The following is a 13,117-nucleotide window of genomic DNA, read 5'->3' as shown; positions in this document are numbered from 1 at the left end:
ACCACAGATGCCAGTACAAGATGAGAACTGGTATAATCAGTTCATCTGAGGCTCTGCAGACTGACTGTGCACAAAGACTCTAATTAGCTGCTAAAACCACAGGGTACTAAAACCGGGTGCCAGTAATCTTTCTAGGGTGCTATATTTACTTAGTCTATCTTGGTAGTGATCTGTAAGAGGTTTAAAGTAGCTCTCAAAGGCAGAGTTGGTGTTTGAATGATCATTGTTGGGAAGGAAGAATCAACATTTGGATGAATTAATACTGAAAAAGATTACCTGGTATGTTTGATGCAATGGGTGCTGCTGGATCAGCAGATGACATTAATGCTATGGAAATTCATCACTGGTACACAAAGTTTATGAAGGAATGCCCATCTGGACAGCTTTGCCTGCATGAATTTAAACATGTCCTAGATCTACATGGACTTACTCCTGAAGCTAACAACTATGTTGAACAAGTATTTCACACATTTGACATGAATAAGGTAAGAATTCATTCTTGACTTCTGGGCTTTATTGTGGCTGTATCATTTGATGCACTCAGAGACGTGTCTCAGGGAGCTGCACACTCCCTGCTCATAGGTAATAGAAGCAATTCGATAGAAAACTCCAAGCAGACAACCAAGAATGGCTGGCAGACAATGTTGAATGCTTTGTTCCCAGTACATTTAGCTAATTTGAAAGTTTCATACAGTCATTCTAATACATGCTAATGGTTTCTCATCTTTGAAAACCAGATTTTTATCGTTATTTTCAGTGTGCATTAATAATTGAATTTTTTATTTATATAGCTGCTTGAAAAATCTTTCTAAGGCAGTGAGTGTTCAGCTGGATCCATAGGTATTAATGTTTTCAGTTTATGCAACACAGACACAACAAGATTCCTTCTGTCGCGGGATTCATTCTGAACACCTTCTGTGGCCTAATTCGGTATCAGTCAATCCCCCTTTTCCAAAGGCACATCTGTTTAGTTTTGATCCATCATCCCAGTTTTAATGCTTGACATCGTAGGTCCTGCTAAGGATCTGTCCAGCAGCTGTCAGATGCATTGCTGTCTTATGTTATTCCATGGCAGCCTTCATACAGGTTCCTCCTGGCCACGAGACTCACCCAGAGTTATTTTCCCCTTAAGCCACAGTAACACTTTCTACCAAATGTGACAAAAGGAGTGAAGAGTCATCTGTAATCCCTGAAGGAGTCACAGAAATTAGGTTTAGGCTGAATTGTCAATAATACAAACTAAGCTTTCAGCTAATAGAACATACCGCCCCATCTTGGTATAAAAAAAATATTAAAAAAAAATAAAGCATTAATGTTCTCTACCCACATTTTTTATCTCAATGAGTTCAGAGATACAGAATTACGTCATTAATTATACTTGTTTCAGAAAATGCTGAGAGTATAAGGTACCTCGTGTGTTTTTACATGCAACAGTGCCTCTATTACACGGTTTTCTTGTGTGTCCATACACATCTCCACTCGCAATTCAGCTTGCTTTTTTGGAATTATGTAATTCTTTCTTCCATAATCCTCAAGGACTCTTCCTATAAAATGAAGGGTCTTCCCACTGCCAATTACCAGATGGTTAAACATACTGAAATTTGATTAAGTAGTATCACCTACCTCAATAAATGTGCTAATTACAGATGATGAGCAAACTTCCAGTTTTCCTGACTGGCAGAAATTGTTAATTTGCTGTGCCCTTTTGAATTAAAAAAAATAAAATTTTGATGCATTAAGTTTTCCAGAAAAGCTTTATGAATGCTAACGTTCCTGGACAGCACACATGGACGGTGTCTGAGCTCACCTAAGAGCTTTTCCAGTTTAGGTTGTTTGAGCATTTCCAGTTTGTTTAAGCATTAATGTTTAAGCATTTTTGCACTGCAAAAACCCCTTGACACTTCAGTGATCTTGAAAAGTGTGGGGAACTTTGGGTGTTGGGGATTTTGGCGTTTTATTTTATGGGGGAACATCTTTTTGGTGGTGTTGGTATTTTAGAAGTTCCCACATGCCTTTCTCCCACTACAACTAGCTTATTACCCATGGAGCAGTTTGCTCAAGTCATCTGAGGAATATTAAGATGTATGCCTTAAACTTCTCAGGTTATATACAGATTAGTTAGACTCCTGCTACCAATCAATCTCTCATCCCTTTCTCTGATATCCCCAGAATTTTTTAATCAATTGGTATATTTCCAGCAAATTTCAAAGAGTAGGCATTTCAGTTAATCATTTCCTAATGTTTTCATAAAATTTGGCAGCTGGGTAGCAGGGACACACCCAGAATGAATGCCTCATTCGTGCAGAATTAAACTTTTATTCATTGTTTAAGGCAACAGTTGGCTGACAAAATGATCAGGCACTTGTTTTCTTTTGCCTAGAGAAAATACAGGATGGACCTGGGGTACCAGCGTTTGGTGTTTTAGGAGACAAAAAACATAGTTTGTATGGGTCAAGTCTTTTGTTTTGCTATTCCCAGAAGGGTTTTTTTTAATTAATATACCATGTTAGACAGAAAAAGATGCTTCCATTTTTTATCAGTTTGGAACTCTTCCCCCCATTTTAATGAAATTTAACAATGATTTGGCCTTTAGGGCTTCATAAAATCCGCTGTAAAACTCCTTTTGCTAGGCTTAAAACCTCATTATTTAATAATGTGCTCCCACTAAATATCTGATGTTCATTTCCTGTTCTGCAAGATGCTGTAACAGTCCTCTACTAGCTACTACTGATCTGAGGAATAGATTTTATTGTGTGCTTTCTTAATTGAGCTGTTGCTCAGCTGCAGCAATAGGACCAGACAAAGTTATTTAGAAGACAGAACAGGAATGGCACATTTAGAATTGTCAGTTAAATAAGATTGTACAGTCTATATCCATTTGGAGATGGAAATAAGATGAAGAATGGGGCTTCCATTCCCAGAAAAACGTCTGGCAAGTTTTAATCCCTGCCCAATCTATTTGTATAATTTAGTAGTTGGAAAGGCTTAAACACTTAGGAAAATGAATCAAGTAAACCAGAATATTTTATTAGAATGTTTTATGTTCTTCCTTTAAATACTAATTAAAAGGTCTATTTTTTATTAAATGGCAAGAGTATACCTACATTATTCAGATACAACACATAGTATCTAGAAAAGCTGTAGCTCAGTTTTATTCTTCTCTTGCCTTGAATACAGTCTTGTGAAAGCCTCATTGAAAACCGTGTGGCAAACGAGAACCAGGATCTCTCAAACAACGTGCCAGGATTTCATGAGTTTCTTCTTTGGCATTTACACTGCATCTGTTTAGTTAGACATGATGTGTATATTTATCTGCTGGAATTTATGTTTTCTGTGAAGTCATTCTGTGGGGCTTCAGGCTGCCTTAGGGGACTGCTTCACATAACAAGCAGAATGAGCTCTGCTCATACCAGCTTGCCCAGAGAAATGCATGTGTGAGTTCCAAGGGTTGGCATGGCTTTCTCAGTAACAGTATCCTCAGTATTTTTGGTCATTCCGACTGCATCAACATTTCTAAAGAGAGCATGGCTCAGGCAGAGTACAATGGAAAGAATTTGTCTTCTGGATTCTGGTCTTAATGCAGAAGTCCAGCTCAAGACTCCTTTCCATGCTTAGCACAGACAAAGAATCTTCAAGATGACTCAGCTCTTTCCAAGTTAGATGAACCAAGTCTCTCTGCCCTGCCTCATACATCAAGGGGAAAACAACTTACCTGAGTCAGTGGGAACTAAGTCTTGCTTAACAGATTATTTTTTTAATTACTTTATTAAAAAATCCTACATGTAAATCAAGGTTCCGAAGTGGCATAACACGTACAGATGTAAAAAGCCATAATGCCATTTTATTTTGACATTGAAAATTGCACCATTAGTTTTCTTTTGCTTTCTTCACCCTGTCCCCTCCAAACAAACACACTCTGCCCTGAATTCTGCGTATTAATTTTCTCTCATCAAGGATCAATTTTTCTCTGCTGCCATGGTGGTAAAAATCACTGTCAGATCTGTGACATTAGTGGATGAGGAAAAGAATTTGAGATGAAATTTCTTGCAGCATGCATGCATTTAGATTTGAGGAAGTGAGATTCCAAGCAAACAACAAACTTATGCGCAGGCAAGCTTCTCCCTGAACCTGAAATTGCTGAAGATGACTCTGTCAGCTTCCAGTTTCTATGATAACAAAAGTGCTATGCTTTAAATATTCAAATTTCTATCACTTAATTAACTGAAAACCCATCACTAAGCCTGTGAACAGAACATGTGTGTTAAGTGGATTATACAAATGAAGTAATATGATTACTTTTTAGTGTCTCTCCATGCCCTTGCTGTTTCAGAATTATATACATAAAGACATGTTGCTAGTTGTTTTTAACCTTAGGATTATATTAGGAAAACTACTTATACCATGCTTGGTTTAGATGGGATGTTAAATCAAAGCATGTACTTTTAATTGGACAGCCATGAAGAATCTGTTTTCTGTAATAAGTTCCCTTCCCAAATTTCACTAGCTTTGATTTATACCCTTTCTTCAGGTACTATCATGTGAGCTTCACCTATGTTTGTATTTAAATAACCTGATGTTTTCTGTGAGACATTTCTGTGAGATCTGAACATTTTTTCCCGATGCTAATGATGGTGTATTGTCTATTTCAAATCTAGCAAGAGTACCAAGACTGCAAACCTGACACAAGCTCTTATACAACATAAGCATAAATGTTTTGTCTTCAAGAGAGTCCCTGCAGAAGCACCTGAGAACATGCCAAGGTCACTCCAGACAAAGATAAGGACTCACCTATTGACAAGCTCTTAAAAAATCTCCTAAACGAGTTTGTTTCCTTGTAGGTGGGGATGGATAAGAGCCTTAAAACCCTCAGGTTTTCCCCTTTCACTACTGGTAGGTTGTGTGAATATTTTTGTCTTCACGCTCCTTTTTCAAAATTATTTTTCCTACTATTTCTAAAGTAAATTCTGTTCAGAGCTGCATTTTCAGACAGTTACAATGAACTTTTTCTGGTTTTCTTCTTTATTTTATCATTACATTTTTATTCTTATTTGGAAAGCTTGTAAAAGACTTATGCAGCTGTTTTACTTCCCTATTCACCTCTTATAAAAAACAGCTTTTAAAGCTAGGTGGTGGAAGGAAGGCAGACTCCAATTTTTGCGTAGATCAGAAAGATTTTTTTACTTCAAGAAGATAAATGGAAAGAATTTATAAGTGCAGTCAAAAAAAACCCAGGAATAAACAGGAATAAGTAGATAACAGCTTTTGAGGGGAGGGAAGAAACAAGTGAAATGTAAAAAAAAGTAAAATTTACAAAATCAAGGCGCAAGTATAAAGAGATTGGGAATAAATGTTCAGGGAGTGGAAGGAGGAAATAGTGCCTCACCCCTTCTTTGTACATTAATTGAAACCCTTGTGGAACTGAAATGCCAGCTAGGGAGAAAAAGTGTTGAAAAGATTGCTAAAATCTTAACCAGAGATTCATTCTCCATCAGAAGGAGGCTGATAGCTGGACGGAAACAACACGCAGGAATAAATGTGGTTGTTAGCTCCCTGCAGTGAGAGAGGGCTGGCAGTGGCAGCCTCAGGCTCCAGCCCCTGGAGGTGTCTCTCCACAGAGCCTCTCCGGTGTCCTAGAAAAGCGCTGGAACAGGGATTACTGAGCCCAGAAATGCCAGGGCGCTCTTCAGCAAGAACACGAGCGCTTGTCTTGCGAGCCCGGGCCACTAGGAGATGCCAGTGGCTCAGCATCTGCTCACTCCGGGAAGAAGCTTCAGGCAGCAGGAAGGAAAACGTCCCCAGTCAAAACAACGGCCCCTAATTAGGGAATACAGCCTCGTCTTTGAATTAGATGTTTGCTGATGACTCTGTTGGCTTGGCTTTCCTTTTTCCAAAATGCTTAACTCAGGGGATTCTATTGCTATAAAGAAAAAATTTAAATATAAAATTCAAATTTCTTGCATATAGCCATGCTGTGTAGGCAGAGGAAAACAGGAAACCAGGATTTAGAGTTGTTTAAGGATCTATATGTAGCATTATTAACTGGAAAAATCCAATTTGTCTAAGTTGAAAGCCTTCACAACAACAGCCTGTGGCATCAAAACATTGTTGAGGGTGAGAGTGTGTTTGGATCTATTACCATTAACATGAAGATTTCTGGAGATCTCCCGTCTATTTCATCAGCATGGAAAAGTTCCATGATTTTTTTCTTCTTAGTTGTCCCAGTTGGAGCCAGGACATTTCATTGGCCTCTCAGATTTTCCCTGGATGTGAGGACTCTTCGCTTAATTTCTTATAAGACCAATGAAAAGCAGCAGGTTAGCAATAGCAGGCATTGTTAGACCCACTTGTAGATCCCTGGAAAGAATTCTTTACAAGTGAGTTTAGGAAAACCAATGAATTCACAATAGCTATTAAAAGAAAGTGTTCCTGACTTATTCTCCTGACAAAGGAGGATGCACCTCTTCGGCAGCTAGAAACTTTGATGAAAATAACAGCTTCAGCAGTGGGTCTTCATTGTAACTTATGAACTAAAAAATGGAAAATGTAAAATTGGGATCTCAGAGCACTTCCCATAATCATTGAAACTAAAGCAACGGCACTACAAATGCTTCTGTGGAAAGAGTAAGACTTGTTATTTCATTATATTCGGTTGGCTGGTTATTTATAGGTACAGGCACACTGTAGCATGTGTGGCTAACAACACCCACAAAATTATGTCTGTAACTGGTTTAATGACCAAAAAAACCCTCTTAGACTGGGCTCTGCACAACTAAGATAAGCACAGTTGACTTTCTCATCATCAAGATATGTTTCACTGAGCTATAATCCTAATCTCCATGTCAGCAATAATGAAGCAGTACTACAAAAAGAAATCAGATCTAATAGGCTCTTACAGATGTATTGCTTTAATGGTCACTGCCTTCTTTATCAGTTTTAAAGCTATACAAAAACTCAAGGAGTTAATTGTTTGTGCAACTATGGTAGGAAGCATACAAGTAATGTGGCTATGAACTAGCAAAGTTGGGCCAGTGCATGACCAGTGTTCTCAATGAGAGAATAATTCAGCAATTGTGTGTCCCACAATGGTGCCAGGGTTTAAACGCCACAGAAAGCAGCAATGACCTCTCTTTTCCCCATCCCCACTCTCAAGTCTGTAAGAATTTGTGAGTCCTCTTACCTCAGGCTAGGGGGTTGTGTCCTACTAGAAATTTGTCTCATTGGGGCAAAATCTTTCTGGTTTATAAAGGAGAGAAGTACAGCCCTTAAAAGCAAGCTACATTCTGATGAAGATAAAAAAGGTCAGCTTGGTCATCCTCCTTGTATCATGCATACAAGAAACACAGAAGAAGCTTTTAGAAGCTAAACACTGATTCAAATTGTAAGAAAACTGTAGAGTTTCTTCTCCATAGGGAGAAGATGGTGATGGCTGGGTCCTAATAGTTTGGGTCTTAAAAATCAAAAAAAGCAAACAATGAAAAAAGAAAAAACCCTTGACAGTGAAAGCCTTCAGAGGTAAATTTTCTGACTAGGATAGGTCATTTCAGCTCTTCTGGGAGGATAGCCTTCTCTTCCAAAATTTTATGTCTTGTCCATTTGGGCTGTCTAGGTAGTCTCTGAAAACACCTCAACAAGATCTGCTTGAGCTGGCAGGTTGGTTGCATCTACCTTAAGAGACATAAAGGGACTCTGAAGTTGGCTACAGATGATGAGTGGACACATGCCTATGGGGAGCTGGAAGGTACTAGAGGGACATGGCAGGATAGGGGGAAGAAAACCTGCCTACTGCCAAGGTATCGCTGTTTTCACAATACCCAAGAGAAAGAGAAGGTCATCTTTATTATTTTAGTTTTCTGCTTTTTTTATATTTCAAGTTAGTTCTTGATCACCCTGATGGGAAGTCTTGTTTTGTTGTTGGTAGGAAAAATTAATCCACAAACATCAGAGGCTTGTGTCCAAAAAGGAGACAGAGGAGTCCTTTTACTTTATTCAAATAAAGGCAGAAGTCATGGGGCATTCCCTGGGGTCTCTCAAATTTTTGAAGGATGCAGCCTCACTTTTTATGCTAATTTCTCAGCCACATTTCCCTTTTCTCTTTCCCATTGGCTGAAGTACTTGAGAGGCTCAGACTTCCCAAAAGACCTGATACCGAAGATTTCTCTCTAACGTATAACCCTCCCTTTTAATTTTTAATTCTTATGGAATTTAGGGGGTTTCCCCATTGTTTCTTTCATCTTTCAATGTCCAATTTAATTTATCAGCAACCCTAAAGTTTATTTGTAAAAGCAAGTATCTTTTTCCATTCATCAATCAGTGGAATCCTTCCTACTGTTTCTTTTATCTCCCAGTGCTAGTTTTACCTACCAGCAGACCCACAGCTTATTTGTAAAGACAAATCTGCCATTTCTCTCATTGTGATGTGGGTTTTTATTTTTAAAGGCTCAACCTCTTATTTTCAACCTTTGTCAAAAAACTGCCTTTTCTCACTTGTAAAGAAATCTAAATTACATGATCCCTTCTAAAACTAAGAACTTGTAAACCATTTTCAGAGCAGAACTAAGGAATCTGATCTTTTTTTCTCATGGTTCCCTACAGAGACAGTTTTGCTTTACCTCCATTGTGCATTTTCTGTGTGCCCATGTTGTTGCATTGATTGTCCTTGAACCAAAAATCTTTATTATGGAACTAGCATTTTCAGTGTAAGTGTGTAGTCCCACTTTTGTCTGTTTATATGTTTTTTTTATTCCCAGGATATTGTGCAGGTTTCAGAAAGGTTCTAGGCATCTCAATAGATTCTGTAATTTGATCTTCACCTTTAAGAATCAGCTTTGTTTGGTACAGACAGCTCATCAGGAATTGTTTCACTGTGTTTTCTATACACAAAGTAGTCTCTACACCCATTGTTTCAGCATTCCTTGATATGTCTTTGCTATATTAATTTATTCTGTTTGGCTCCACATTGTTATCAGTTTTCTATTTTTATTTATAAATAGAAATGCTCCAATGCCCTTGGCTTCTGGAACAGATGATTTCTATAGAATTTCTACTGTCTCAGCACATGCTTTGTCTGTAGCTCATTAAGTGCCGTCAGACTATGCAGAGGGTTATAAATTTTCATCTTTTTGTGCCCCATAAAACTCACCTTTCTTTTTATGTCAAATGTTATATCTACCAAATTATACCGTTCTAGTCCCCTGCTAGAGGTGAGGGATGCTGTGAGACTGAACTGTAAATCAGATTATTTTTTACCCAGGCATTTTTGCTGTCTTTACATGTGTTTTAGTTATTCCTATTAAGCTAAAGGGATTCTGTAAAAAGGTATTATTTTAAAAGCATTCCAACCTTGACTTAGCATTCTCTTGTAAGTCTTTTGCCAGACTAACACAAAGTTGGACTTCTAAGGCCTTTCTTTAAGGCAGTGCAGCAGTTTCTCATGTGCCTCAATCACTGTGGGCACACTTCCCCAAGACTTGCTATTTGGAAGCAACAAACAGAAGTAATGTATGATTTTTTCAGGAGGAGAAGAGAGGAGGAAGGGTAGAGGGATCAGTATGTGTGAGCAACTCCCAAGTTTCCTGTGCCTAGAATGAAATCCAGTGACCAGCGTCTGTACAAGATCATGTGAAGATATGGAAGGGAACTGTTATTGCCCAGGAGAAAGAGGAAAAAGAGGAAGGATGACTAGCACTGGGTGACTTATTGATGGATACTTCTTATTTTCAGCCTGCTTGTCTTGTTCCTGACACTCTGTTGTCTTGGTTTCATCTGGGATAGAGTTAATTTTCTTCCTAGTATCTGGTACAATACTGTATTTTTGATTTAGTAGGAGTAATATTGATAACACACTGATGCTTTGGTTGTTGTTGTGTAGTGTTTATCCTAAGTCAAGGACTTTTCAGTGTCTCATGCTCTGCCATTGAGGAGGTGCATAAGAAGCTGGGAGGGATCACAGCCAAGACAGCTGACCCAAACTGGCCAAAGTTTGGGTGATACTCCATACCATGGAATGTCATGCTAAATATATAAACCAAGGGGAGCTGGGAAGGGCCAATTGCTGCTCAGGGATGGACTGGGCATCTCTTAGAGGTTGGTGAGTAATGTAGTGTACACCACTGGTTTGTCTTGGGTTTTATTCCTCTCCTGCATTATTATTATTATTATTAGTTACTATATTATTTTATTTCAATTAATAAACTATTCCTATCTAAACTTACTAGTTCTACCAGGTTTTTTCCTACTCTTCTCTCCATCCCACCAGGGGCAGGGTGGGGTGAGAGTGAGAGCACAGCTTCCTACAGTACTCAGTTGCCACTTGAGGTTAACACACAATACCTGTCTTTGCTGTTTGACACAATCACTGGTCATTTCTTTAAGAGCAGGGCAGGATGGCTGAAGAAGAAAGTTCAGAATTGTCATCAGACTGTCCATCCCCAAGAGGTTGGTCTGCTTTCCTTTCACCTCCCTTGTCCTTGCATCCCCTTCATTCACTCTCAGTGTTGTATCCAGCACACACCTGCAGATGAAATGCCTACCCAGGATGTGTATTCCCATTCTCTCTTACTCACTGGGATCACACAGCAGGTCCGGGGCTGGGATGTGGTCTCTGCAGGAAAGGCAACACACTGACTATCCACTTTGCTCTATGTTCTTTGCCTATTGAACCAGTTTGGGCTAAAGTGATAGCAATGTCTGTATCTTTCTGTTTGGTCTTCAGAGGTTCATTGGCGCCTGAGAAGTGTCCAAGGTTTCTCACTCAAATGCCATATTTTGAAGTATATGATAATAAACTTGTTGATGTCCTTGTGGAGAGAGCTGAAGCACAGACCATTAGGAGTGTGGGAGTCCTTCTCAAAAACTGACCTGATCCTGTAATATTGATTGTTCTCTGACTGAATTCCGACTGGAGGATGGTTGCCCTTTTTCATGGGCATTCACCACCTCACTGTGGACTGTGCTCTTAAACTCCCCTGATTATAAATGAAAAGGATGAGTGGCAGTGTCTTGTTTCTGTATCACTAACATCCTATATATTTACATCGTTATTTATACTCCTCATTTCTTTGTCCTATAGTAACACCCCTGAGCTGCTCATCTCCTTGTGTAAAAGCTAATCAGTACAGAAGTATTACTGATACCTAACCCCTTCCCTGAGCCTATGGAGGAAGAAGGAATTCAGCTCCTTAAAGCTGTAAAATGAAAAGCAGGACTACAGCACTGAGCAAGAGCAAACCTATTATTAATTTTCTTACCAGACTAAGTTGATTCCTGTTAAGGAAGATACTGAAAAACATTCCTCTTCCACTCAAATTCTGTTACAAGGCTGCTGACCAAAACCATGTCTGGAAACCCATGCTGAGAGGGAAGAAATAGGATATGATTTGCACACAAATACAAGATCCCACACAGCATATTTATGATAAAAGGTACATCAAGGAGGAATCCAAAGGGCTCAATTTTTAGAAAGGCTTAATCCACTTACAGCAAAGAGGATGTAATTACAGGTATTGCTGTTTGCACTCTCAACTTTTCCATCCTTATTTGCAGCTAAAATTACAGATATTCCTTACAACTATTCCAGAATTAGACTCTTGTGTTGTTAATGGTTTGCACATAATTCAAAATCAATCACTTTTATAATATCCTCTTTATTTTTTTAATAACAGGCATGTTTGTAGTCAGTGGAAGCATGGTGAACTATAATTTGACCATGGTACTCTTTGCCACAATTTGAAATCCCATCTATTTTAGACTTGGGCATTAAAGGTAATCTCATGAGTGGAGATAGGCACTACATAAAAATAGAAACTTATGCTGTAAGATGTTTAACGTAGCCATTTAAAAGCCATATTAACCTGAGCTGTGGTCATGAGCAAGACTTTGAACCTGGGAGATACAAATGTGAACAGACAAAAAGGGATACTCCCTGTGTAACAACATGGGCGCCCAAGAATCTGTACCAGATCCCCCTGCACAGATGCACCATTATTACAGCAAATTTATGAGAGAATGTCCATCTGGGCTGCTTAGTCTGCATGAATTCAAGAAACTTTTGGATCTTCAAGGGCTGGATCCACAGGGAGACCTATACATTAAACGAGTGTTTGATATCTTTGATCTGAACCAGGTAAACCTTCTTTTCTTTTTGTTTTTTTGGGTTTTTTTTTTTTTTTAATCTCATACTATTGCTTTGTTTGTGAGTTGTAGTCTGCAGGCTCTTTTTTGTGCTATCCTCCCAAAACTGCTCTTGTGGACAGGTTTGCCATTAAGGTGCACTAGAAGAGAAAAAGCGAGACTGTGCTTTGAGGGTTTGGATTAGGACTTCGTTAGTACTTTCTGGGGACGCTTAAAAAATTTCAGGAAACCATTCTTAAAAAGAGAGGTAATTTCCAGATCACTGGAAATTACAAATACAAATTATTTTTGTATTTATTGCTTATCCTGTGCTTGTATATAAGCATATGAAAACACTGATGTGCTCAAAGTTAATAAGTTCTTACAACAATGTTAGACAAGGGAGAAATATGGTCTGCACATAACTGAAGTGCAGTGTATATAAATAGATTTAAATGGATTTTCTCAGAGTACTATATTGAATGTGTGGCAGAGGTGAAAACAACTCAGATGAGGAGTTCACACTCAATGTTTGGTCTTGTGACTACAAGAGGTTCTGAAGAGGTTCAGAAGTTTCTCCAGGCTATACTGCTAATTTACCCTCTTTTCTGCTGCAATAACTTCTTATGATTGCAATCAGCTCTATGCAATGTAGCTGGCTCCCAGACAGACAAGGTAAATTTTCCTTAGTAGTACGGACAAGGCTGAAGACACGGTCATCTGGTACTTCTGTGTAGCACCCCTTTCTGGGTCTGTCTTGAGCATTGCCTCATGTTTGTAAGGTCCTGGAGCTGGCCACCTTGAGCCCTCCACTCATTGTGATGCTGAGTGGCCTGGGGCACATGCTCTGCAGTACTGTGAAACCTTCATATTTGTTGAGATGTCTAGATTAATGTAAAAGTGAGGAGAGTGGAATCAAAGCAGGTTAGAGAAAGAGCACTTGCTCACCCTTTGCTGTCGCAGTGGCCAAAGACACCTAAAATAGGAATAATCTGCTAATTGCTGCTAC

The 13,117-nt window shown here is 38.9% G+C and overlaps 1 protein-coding gene across 1 annotated transcript in view; it reads left to right on the top strand.

The window, feature by feature from the left end:
• Positions 1 to 281: 281 nt before the first annotated feature.
• GUCA1C (guanylate cyclase activator 1C) overlaps positions 282 to 13,117 on the top strand; it is a 37,325-nt gene continuing 24,489 nt past the window's right edge. The window contains exon 1 of the mRNA XM_059466434.1: positions 282 to 485. Within this exon, the coding sequence (XP_059322417.1) occupies positions 282 to 485 (204 nt within the window). The remainder of the gene's footprint in view (positions 486 to 13,117) is intronic.

The sequence above is a fragment of the Ammospiza nelsoni genome, chromosome 2 (assembly GCF_027579445.1).
Source record: "Ammospiza nelsoni isolate bAmmNel1 chromosome 2, bAmmNel1.pri, whole genome shotgun sequence".
Lineage (NCBI taxonomy): Eukaryota > Metazoa > Chordata > Aves > Passeriformes > Passerellidae > Ammospiza > Ammospiza nelsoni.
The sequence above is the reverse complement of the archived record's forward strand: the minus strand, read 5'-3'. Positions and strand labels throughout refer to the sequence as shown.